This window comes from Paramisgurnus dabryanus, chromosome 7 (assembly GCF_030506205.2).
Source record: "Paramisgurnus dabryanus chromosome 7, PD_genome_1.1, whole genome shotgun sequence".
Taxonomy (NCBI): domain Eukaryota; kingdom Metazoa; phylum Chordata; class Actinopteri; order Cypriniformes; family Cobitidae; genus Paramisgurnus; species Paramisgurnus dabryanus.
Window position 1 is genome coordinate 24,554,744 of NC_133343.1, and position 11,721 is coordinate 24,566,464.

General features: G+C 35.9%; 1 protein-coding gene across 2 annotated transcripts; it reads left to right on the forward strand.

Moving 5' to 3' along the window:
• The first annotated feature begins 560 nt into the window (after positions 1-560).
• On the forward strand, positions 561-9,687 carry traf3ip2l (TRAF3 interacting protein 2-like). 2 transcript variants are annotated; one of them, XM_065272616.1, is made up of 10 exons: positions 561-700; positions 1,782-1,880; positions 2,649-3,322; positions 3,808-3,853; positions 3,963-4,030; positions 4,290-4,387; positions 4,480-4,548; positions 7,530-7,643; positions 7,738-7,812; positions 8,684-9,687. In XM_065272616.1, the coding sequence occupies exons 2-10, from the start codon at positions 1,840-1,842 to the stop codon at positions 8,831-8,833; spliced, it is 1,335 nt and encodes a 444-aa protein (XP_065128688.1). In that variant the 5' UTR covers positions 561-700; positions 1,782-1,839; the 3' UTR covers positions 8,834-9,687. The 2 variants fall into 2 exon arrangements, with proteins under 2 accessions (XP_065128688.1, XP_065128689.1); XM_065272617.1 differs by having other exon boundaries at positions 3,811-3,853.
• The last annotated feature ends 2,034 nt before the right edge of the window (positions 9,688-11,721 follow it).

Here is an 11,721-nt window from a genome sequence, read left to right on the forward strand (position 1 = left end):
TGTAACAGTCTATAAATAGGGAAAACGTGTTTGGTGGCTTCCAAATTCATCCCTTTTTGGATCCTAAGGAATGAATGGGGCTAGGCTAAATGCTAACACATTCACAAAGCGCTGTACAAAGATTGGGTGCACTCATTTAAAAAAGATAGGTATGTATTAATTAATTTAGGTTGAGGTAAAAACATAATAAAATATTTAAAACGGTGGTGTTTTCCTTTAAATCATTGTTAATTTCCAAAAGGTATTTTTCATTTTGTAAATGATTTTTTATTTAAAATTTACAGTAGTATAGTTGCATTACTTACATACATATATAATTAAAATATGAAACTGCAGATATGTAAATATACAGGTATACATAAAAACATTTTTATACAAAGTGTCTTATACTAAACGGTGATAAATGTGATTAGCAGAATGTCTCATTTAACGTTTCTTATATACTTTACGTAAACCGTAAACTTTGTTGTTGTTTGTTGTTGTTGTTACAAGCTGATAAAGAAGTTCACTATCGTTAACTGAAGGATGTGTTTTTTGGGAAGTAGGCGGAGCGTGTGTGGTGAATACTCAGGTGTTGTTGAGACAGTAGTGCAGTACAACGTTAGTAAGCACTGCAAAACATCCAGCGTTGCTGTACAGTACAGTGTCATTAGACGGATCTAAACCATTTACAGAAAATAATATTCTTATGAGCACATCGGTACGTATAAGTGTTTCAAAGTACTTTTGTAAAATTGTGTGTTGTGTACGTTATGTCACGCGTCAACGAAAAGTTTCTCTTCGATTGTCACCGTACTAGTGCGCTTCATTGTCATCGGGTTGATTTTAGGATTGCAGTCCCTTTTGACATATTTTAAAGTAAAAAAGTGACGTTCAATTACATGTATAATAAACCTGTACCTATTTAAATTTGTGAAAACTCTGGCGTTTCTGCCTGTTTAATACAGTGCGGGGTTAGTATTGTATTAGTATGAAAAAAGTGTCACTGACATTCACAGCGAGCTGGTAACGAGGATAGATGCGTTTATGACACGTGAATGTAACTTACTGTAATTCACGTGCCATAAACATTACATGTGAATGTAATGTACTGTTAGTGAATTTATTAATACAGTTACACTATTTTACCTTAGTAATAAGCTCCAGAGTAATCGGTTAAAGGTGTTTAAATAAATATTTTCATAGATTCTTGTTTGTAACATTTACATTTATTTACTGTAGATTTTACAGAAGTAGCATATCCGTAATCTTTGATATCAATTTGGTTATCAGGCTATACATCTAAGTCAAGTGTATGTGCATAGCCTATCATTAAATACATTTAGATATAAGAGAATATAAATCTAAACTAAATAGTTTTTCTATTTTAGATAATGATTGATGTTTTAGTAATGAAACTCATTATATGTGTGATACATTGCACTGACTTATAATTGCATATTAGTAACCACTTTACGTTATATGTGACTGAATGTCATAGTTATTTGTGATTTCCCATGTCTCATTTATATGCAAGGCAGTATTGAGGTATTTCCACTCGTGTGATTTACACTGATATCTCATACTGTACCTACATTTCAAGAAAGAGAGAAAATCCCCTTAACCCAATTGTGGTTTTCAGTAGCCAAAGGTTGTTTTTTTCCTAAATGTCAGCTTTTATTTCTACGTCAGACTACTCAAGACATGAACTGTGTACTTGAATATGATGTATTTGCTCTTAAAGGAACAAAACATACAATACCACAGTCAGTGTTTTATATAATATTGATGATTCATTGCAGATTTGTGTGCTGACTGGCCATTTGAAATGGATGCATCTCATTTTTATTCTTCATAAGGATGATGTCTTCTCTTCCTTGCCCACAATCAGATGCATATAGGTAAGTAAAATGTCAAAATGAAAATAAATATATAAAGATATGTGCAAAAAGGTAAATTGAGGATGTGAACAAGTCTTACATTGCAAACCGATCAAGAAACCGACCGAGTATTGTATATTTCTTCATTGAAATATTTTTAAGGGGCGGTTTCATGGACAGGGTTTTCCCTAGTCCCAGATAAAACTGCATGTTTGAGCTGCCTTCATTTAAAAACATCTTGTACTGACGTATATTAACATATATCGATGGCAATGTTTTGTCTCAAGATGCACACCAGTATTGTTTTTTGTAAGGTTTGTTTGTAAAAACAAATGAAATGTCCTTACATGACTAAGGCCTAGTCCTGGATTAATCTTAACCAGGGGTCTCCAGCCTTTTTGTGAGCAAGGAGGGCTACCACAATGGATAAAACAATCTGGAGGGCTACTTTTTGATTTAGTCAAAACTTTTTTTTACTTGTTGATATGTTTAAAAAAAAATTTAAATGTTAACATGCATAAAAGAAGCCAAGCTAATATAATAGATATAAAAAATGAGGATGTGCATTGGTAGGCAACTCACATACTCTGTGCGAGCAACCTGGTCTTCAAAATCTTTTCGAATTTGTCATGTCTTCCTTTCCTACCCACATGAATTTCAGGTTCTGGCCACAGCTTACGTCACCGTGTTTTGTTGTAAAATTAACCGAGCTCTTCACGCATCATCTTTTCTTACTAACAATAACTAGTTTAACATTTATAAACTTGCTTTTCTTTTTCACTATCCTAGGTACATTGACCACTTCAGCTTCCAATCCTACAACTTTCCGGAAGAGAACGACGAGACAATGGATAAAACAAATACTGATGATCCCATCTGCGACTTGGACTCTGCAGATTCCCAACTCCTTCACACTAACTCTAGCTTGTCTGACAGCGAGTCCTCTTTAATGTCCCAGCCTGACCTCCGGAATACCTACAGAGGCAGAAACATCAACTACAGACCCGCCCGGTCTGGCTACAGCCCTTATCAGCCCCCTCTGGGTCTCCCCTCTGGCTACAGTCCCCAGACACCCTTTCCCAGTCAAACAGAGATGTGTATGAGCACCCTGGAGCCGCACAACGGGGACCTGCTCCGCTTAAGTTCACCGAGCAGCAGTTCGCTGGAAAGCCCCAGTGGCAGCCTTCCCTCCTGCTTGGTGTCTGGGAATTATTCCAGCTACCCTGGTGACTCATGTTACTCTTGCTCTCCAGACGGGCACAGTCAGGGAGAATCGGGTCTGGAACAGCCTCGTTCCCTGCGCTCTATCCCGACTGCTTTCGCACCTCAAGGCTATTACTTGCCACCGCACCCATGCCCCTCCCGTGGGCCGCCTTGCTGTAGCCGGTACCCTCCGGATGCACATCACATGGATCAATGTTCTCCTCACAGACCGCATTATTACGTACCATGCTGGCCTTCGCGTAAGTCCATTTTTAATTTTATGCCTGGAGCCAATCAATCAACATTGTGAAATTGTATGAACAACAACATCAACATATCACCACTTGTCCTTAAAGAAGTCGTAAATTATTAGATCTTATCATCTAAGTAAGACAACAGCAAACTAATCCAACCTGTACAAACCAAACTAAATGCTAGACTGAGGAATCGTGTAGGCAGATAATTGGGCAACAGGCGTTTTTACGAGAAGCAACCATATTTCTGCCAGGAATTTCAATATGGGACACTTGCTTAGTCACTGCTCAAAATGGCATTTTATGTTTGCACAATTGTTGTAAGTTTGACGTGTTCATTAAGTGCAATTGGTCCTATAAAAGAATGCACATATTAGTCATGCACACCGACGGTTGATCAATCTAATGAATTAATCAGCATCAATTTATTTGCTATTCAACCAGACGCCCCTGCTTGCGCGTTTTGCTTAACATCTCCCTTTTATCTCCAGCAGGCCCTGAAAACAGCAGGCAGTCTTGTTCAGAGTTCACTCAGAGGTAATGTGCAACAGTGGTGAGTTTATTGGGAAACATGTTACGGCCCATCTTGTAGTCTGTGGATATTTCACAGATTTTTGAGTTTTTATTTAGCCTTTTTATTTTACAGTGGCCACACCTCTTCGCACCCTCGAGCTAAACAAACGCCAAGCACGGCCCTTCTGTCACTGGAGCAAAGTGAGTATAGACAGTAGCCTCTAGGCAGTTTAGGGTTAAAAAAATGCGAAATATGAGCCAAATGTGTTTTTTTTATTAACTTCAGACCACATAGTAATTAAAAAAGTTTCACAACATGTTGTTTTTCTGTTTAACAAGCCTCCAACTTGATGGGTGTTTTTCCTTAATAATTATTATTTACAAAAAATTCTTTCAACACTCGAGTTTCAGTTTAGTTACTTGTGTACTGGATGTGTTTTTTTTCTTTATGTTGTTGCAGGGAAGGTGTTTGTTACATACGAGGCAGACAGTGAAAAGCACGTCAAAGAGATCATTAACTTTGTCGCGCTGCTGAGACACAACGGCTTCTATACTCACGTAAGAGACATTGCCAGTTCAGACGTGACCTTGTTACCATGCTGGTCTCCAAGTATGGATTTTGTTCAGTCTCTGTACTTTCTTTGTTTCAGATTGATATGTTTGAGCAACAGTTTAAAAGCATAAGCAAGATTGACTTTATGGAGCGATACATAAATGAGGTTAGTAAAGATCGACCTTTAAGATGGTATGCTACAGTATGGGTGGTCAGGTACTTCAAATTACACCAAAAGTGCTCATTCACCAAGACATAACTTTAAATGGAAACAATGCTTTGACTTAATGGAAAGAATATTATGAATTTATTTTATATGAAGAGTTTGGTTCCAAAACGCGATAAATGGCATTTAAATGTTTTTTTACAGCCATCAGTATTGTATCTGAGTAAATTCTTTATTTTACGCAAAATCCGATATCTGCCTTGTTATTCTGTCATCTTTCCCCCCTTTTTTCCAAACCATGACAAACGGAAGTCTTCCTTCTCTGCAGAATGCAATAAATCCTCTCAACAAATCACAGCGCACCATTCCACGCATTGTAAACAACAATGGCGGCGCGTTGAATACACACAGAATCCTAGTTTTCCTCATCTACTTTGTATTTCGTCATCAACAAACAAACAAAAATAAAATAATACTTTTGATGGCATTGATAAACATGTGGTGGTTTTCTGCGGCGGATAAGAAACGTAAGCCATCAAAATCGAATAATTTACGTGAGAGTCACTCGGGTGAAGGAAAAATGCCGGCTGTTGCTTGTTCTCAAACGACAGCATCAAGCTTCTGTCATGCTAACGCTTTGACCCCAGGGGATGTTATGAAAAACCTTCCATTGTTTTACGAGTCAAAGTCAAAGAAAATCGAGCAGGACCAAAACATTTTACAGCTGATCGCTGTCAAAAAAGTTTAGCAACGATGTCCCAAAGATGACAGCAGGAATCACAGTGTTATTAATATGATAAAGTAAGTGTTTTGATTAATGTCATTAATTTTTATTTTTTAATCCGTGTATACCACTAGTCAACTAAATGAATATAACATGGCGAAGATGAATGCATATTTATATATTGATTCAATAGATTTATAGCATTTTGAAAAAACAACTTTTTCATTTTTATTATAAATCTTTGAAAATCAAATTATGGATTTGAATTTTTTTATGTTATTATAACCTAAAAATGCTATGTGAAAGTTTGTAACAGAAAATTGTGATTTTCATCTTCTCACTTAGTTTCTTGGTATAGAAAACACATTTTTACATAAATTAGTCAAAATGGATTTATTGCGTTTTTGAACCAACCTCTTCATATATTACTAATATTGCACTTTATTATTCTTAGTAAACTGAATATCCCTATATGATGCTATCACTGCATTAAAGGGCACATATTGTGCAAAATCAGACATAAATTTGTGTTGGCAGTTTGTTGAAACAAAAATCCTATAATGAAAAAAATTTCATTAGACATGCTGTTTTGATTCTCTTGTTAATGACACTGATAAAGCCCCGCCCACAGCCACTGAGCGACTGGTTCGATTTACCCGAAAGCTTTTCTAAATATGTTTGTTAGCACGTTGTAACGCTATGTGGCTAAAGATACTGTCTCAGACTGTATTCATCACAGGAATCAAATCTATTTTAACTAAAAGCGCTCCCTGTCTGTTGGTAAGGGAGTAAGGAGCAGTACCTCTTTTCGTTTTTAAGGTACACTCCCTTCTTTGCTCCCACCCAAATATGGCCATTTTGGACGTACTATAACAAATGATATATGGGGTATTTTAAACTGAAACTTTACAGACACATTCTAGGCACACCTGAGACTTTTATCTTGTAAAAATGGACATAATATGTAAAAGTGCAACTTAAAAAGTTTTTCTGTATCTTGATTGGGTGAAAGGCTGTGGGTTCGATCCAAGAGAACATCATACTGCCAAAACTAGGGATGCACGATATATCGGCAGACATATCGTTATCGGCTGATAACTGCTTATTTTTTTAAATATTATCGGTTATCGGTCTGATAGCAAAATTCAAGAAGAGTATGCTAGTCTAGCGCAAGTTTTTCATTGTGAAATTAATATGAATATTTATCGGCCTATATATATATATATATATATATATATATATATATATATATATATATATATATAATCGGTTATCGGTATCGGCCAAAATTTCCATATCGGTGCATCCCTAGCCAAAACGTATCTCTTGTAATGCACTGTAAGTCGCATTGAAAGGAAGCATTTGCCAAATGCAAAAATGTAAAGCATCAGATCTGTTGTACAGATTATAGGGCTTTCCCAAAGCGACAAAACCTTTTTTTTTTTTGAGTCATGTGTGGCAGTGCTGCATTCTGCACTTGCACGTTTGTGCTCTGACCTGAAACTGGATTTGTGACAAAGCTGTCATGGGGCAAGTATGTGTGATTGCTCACGGCAGTGTGAGTACATGGTAAGGTACAAAGGAACGAGTTTCACAATCGACTTCACTAAATAATTACTTGAGGTGTGTTTGCTGATCTTGGATTTGGTGTCAATAGATCGTTCAGCAATTTTTATCGTTTTATCATTTGACACCTGGTGTCATCTGAATGGCATTTAAAAACATTTTGATGTAAAATGGAAAAAGTTCCAAAAAAATTGCTCAAAAATAGCTCAAAAAATTGTTGATTCTACTTTTATCATTGAAGGGATAGTTCACCGAATAATAAAAATTATCCCATGTGAGATACAAATAACTATAGTCTTTCAGACAAACACAATGGGCATTTTCAAGCTTTAAAATGGTAAACAGGGCGTGAGATTTTGATTTTCCTTCACAGAGGTAATCCGAAGGGGTTAATAAAGGCCTTCTGAGGATAATCTATGTAGTTTTGTTAGAAAAATATCAACATTTAAAACTTTATAAACTATAATAACTAGCTTCCGGTACAGCCAAGGTGCATTTACAGAGTTTCAGTATCATTCGTCTTTGTTTAATGACGGGTTGCATAAACATTATCGCCACCTACTGTGTTGGATTGGCTTTTATACTCTTTGAAAGAGTACCACTCCAACACAGTAGGTGGTTATTTTGCATTATGCAGTGCTATTATTGGAATTACTAATGGTAATACTTTTTTTTGTGTGTGTTTCACTAGAAAGACTATTTGATCATCATAGCCATTAGTCCCAAGTACCATGAGATTGTGACCAATGCATCATTTTGCATGGAAAATGATGAGACACTCAACACTGTCTACATACATAAACAGGTACAAATTATGTGGAAAACCGAACTGGTTTGATCAAAAGTGGTGAAAGTGAGTTCTGAAAGAGTTAAGTTCTGGTGTATGTGTTTTGTTTTAGTTACAAAATGAATTCATTCAGAATGGGGCAAGGAATTACCGATTTATACCCATCGTGTTTCCTGGTGCCAAGAAGGTAAAGTTGTTTTTCTTTCCATTGAACCCATTTATAAAAACGAGTTAATAAAAATCAGTTCTGTCATTATGTACTCTTGCTCATATCATTCAAAAACTCTCTTTCATTCTTCTGTGGTATACAAAAGTAGTTTTTTGATTAAGAATTGTTTTGGCCATTTCTTTCTATAAGTGAATGAGAACAAGGGCTATCATGCTCCAAAACGAACTTGGCTAACAAAAATTTCAAAAGCAAATATGTTTCTTACATAATATGTTTCTTACACAAAACTATGATGACTTTAGAAGGCTTCTGAAGACAGGCCACAAGTCGTATGGACCTCTTTTATGATCCTATAATGGTGCTTTGATATTTTGGACTTTAAAAGCCGCAGTCCCCATTTCATTAGATAAAAAAGAATGGCCAGGATATTTTTCAAAAAAGTATCCACAGAAGAAAGACATGCGTGCTTGAAACATGAAAGTGAGTGAAAGATGATTTTTTTGTTGACTAGTTCCTTTGAAGAAAAGGTTGGGTAACACTTACTTTTACAGTTCTTTTTACACATGTAATTTCTATAATAATAACAGTAAATTATACATAATTACATAATCAACTTGAACCAAACCCTAACCCTATTCTAAGTATATGTTGTTAATCGTTAGTACTCAGCCATTGGTTGTTTATTGTTAATAAAAAATACACTTTGAAGCCAAAATGCTAGACCATTAACATTATAGCGGTAAACATTTGCAGTCATTTATGTGATAACGCATTAATGATTCATTCCATTGGTTTCGCACTTAAATATATCTGAGATTTAGTTATGCCTTTGTGTTAGTTAATACTGTATAATCTTGATTGTATCTGACTTCAATCTATCCTCTTCTAGTGCCACGTCCCTTCATGGCTTCTTAGTACACAAATCTTCACCTGGCCGAGGGACCGAGACGACATCCTTCGTAGGCTTATGCGTGTTGAGAAATATAACCCTCCACCCATAGGAGAGCTGCCCACCATTGTCTCCATCCCCATTAGTTAATCTGTGAGATGTTTTGGTATGTAGATCCATGATCTGTGTAATTAGTAAACCGCCCGTGATCTGTTTTAATCCAAAGCATGCACTTCAAAGATGATTTGCCCCTTAATGTGACCCCTTAAAGCTGTTGTATTTGGTATGGTCTTTGTATAATACTTAACGCATGTGTCATTAAACTGTCACATTTGATGTATGAATCAGGAGTCTCGTCATGTAGAAGCAACATAAATATGTTGTGATTCACCGGTCAATTGGTCGATTAAACATTAAGAATTTTTGAAATAAGCTAAGTGGGGTTTTATTTGTTTTGTTATGTTTCATTATATGTAGAAGCTTACATTGTAGCTGTGCAATAAACTAAAAATCTTTAAAGGAAAATACCACCCTTTTTTAGTATTTTACTAAGTTCGTACCCAGAGCCGATCCACCCTATACGCAGGCTGCGTAGGGCCCCACACCACTAGGGGACCCCTTGTTCTTAACTTCATGCAGCACTGCACAGACCAGCTGGCGAGTGACATTGTGCCACGGGAGCCATTCGAAATTATACGATACTTTAATTCCAGTTGTCAGTCCATCTATGCAGCTCCTCATGCGGTTGATGCGCCTATCAACATGCGTCTTCATTCGCATATTTAAGCTATCCGCCCGGAGCAGGAAGACAAGTGCCATGAAGGTGAAGTACACACAATTCCTATTTAGTCTTGACTAACCATGCAATGGATTTATAACAAACACTGCAGTCCAAATCCCTAGATTCCGTTTTAGTCCAGTGTGTTTTGTTAGAAATGCTTGTACCCATTAATAATCAAAATCTTTCATACGTTTTAAATAAATAAACACATTTATTCATGCAAGATGTTGTGTGACTCCTGTTAGCATTTTAAAACAATGCACACTAGGTCTAATGTTTGCATATTTAGAGAATGATTTATGTATTTTGGTGTGTTTATCTGTGGAGTCTGATCATGTTGAATTATTTGTTATAGTTTATCTGACAGCTAATTTAGTTTTATTGTATATTCATAATTTAAAATTTGTTTCCCTGATGTTCTACATCTCTTAAAAAATAATATATTTGGCAATAGACCTTGTTTTCTAAGTACTAATGTAACAGACTAAGGGCTTTTCAGAAAACATGTGCCAATGTTATAATTAGGAAGTTTTCTGATGAGTGCCACAGTAATGTACATGTGGCAAAAATGTACAGCTATAAGATAACACATGTTTTAGTTAACATTTTGTTTTTATAGCTACATTTAAGCAGAGACAGTAAATGTTTTTTTATGAATGCGATGACAGCGCCCCCTCACAAAGTTGCTTAGGGCCCCCAGAAGGCCAGGATGGGCTCTGTTCTTACCTCAGCTTAGACAAATTAATTAATACCTATCTTTTTTTAATGCGTGCACTTAATCTTTGTACAGCGCAACGTGAATGTGTTAGCATTTAGCCTAGCCCCATTCATTCCTTGGGATCCAAACAGGGATGAATTTAGAAGCCACTAAACACTTCCATGTTTTCCATATTTAAAGACTGTTACATGAGTAGTTACACGAGTAAGTATAGTCGCACAAAATATAACATGGCGAAAAAAAATTGGCTTCTAAATTCATCTCTGTTTGGATCCTAAGGAATGAATGGGGCTAGGCTAAATGCTAACACATTCACGATGCGCTGTACAAAGATAAAGTGCACGCATTGAAAAAGATAGGTTTGTATTAGTTTGTCTAAGTTGAGGTAAGAACATAGTAAAATATAGAAAAACGGTGGTGTTTTCCTTTAAAGACATGCAAACATAAATGTTTACCAGTAGAATAATGACTTTCTGAGCAGAAGCCTTTCATTATGTTCCAGACAAAACATTTAACTGTATATTTCTGTCTCACATTGTATTCAATTATTAAAGTTCTGATAGCTGTGTTTTATTAACGATCATTACACGACTTGTTGGAATGCTTGATTCTGATTGGCTTAAAACTAATAACATAAGGTAACATGGATGCTGCAAATCATTTTGACAGGTAGTGTTTAATATTACACAAAAATGTAAGATAAATATGACTTATAATAACATATATAACATTATATTTACAAATGATTAAACTACTAGCATATTTGTTATACATGTGAATGTCTTGTCTTATTTTAAAACCGAAACCAAACGCGGTTTCCTTGTGAAAGGTCTGAATTCGTTAAAAATAAAAGTAATAAAATATTTAAAATCAATATTTAATGTTCATACTCTTACTTATGCACTAAATAGCCGTGAAATAAGCAGGATAATGTACACGCTTTGGATCGGGTCCTGATCACACTTATGTGGGTCTTATTTCTGCAATAACAACCGGCTCCCTAAGGAATTTTTGGAAAATCATGGAAGTTCTTTTCCAGAAATTGAAATTCAGGAAATTTGACATTATCTCTGTATACATTAACCCTTACTTAAACACTATGCAGCTATGTCCACTGCACCCAAAGATTCTGGGTATCACTGTGCGCCACCTTTAGCATTATGTTGCTGTTCACAGTTTATTTGTTTTTTTTTTTAGACGAAGGAAGGCTTTTAGAAATGTAACTTCATAAAGGCATATTTTTTGCTTTTATATGTTTCTTGTGTGGTAACTTTTCTAAAAGCAATAAGGTTCTTGAGGCTAGTGCTGTAACGTAAATAAGTCATGGCTGAGGGGGTTGCAGGCGCTCCTGCACGATACAACATAGCCTTGTGCCTTATTGCTTCTTAACATATTTTCAGCTTTCAGCTATGTTTATATCTCTTTCTAAAGTGTGTGTTTGTAAAAAAACACTTCTTTAAAGAATGTGGCATGTTTAAATAGCCTGCAGTCAGATTGGACACCGTGTTTAATTTGACGGGAACCAAATGAGGCACTGAG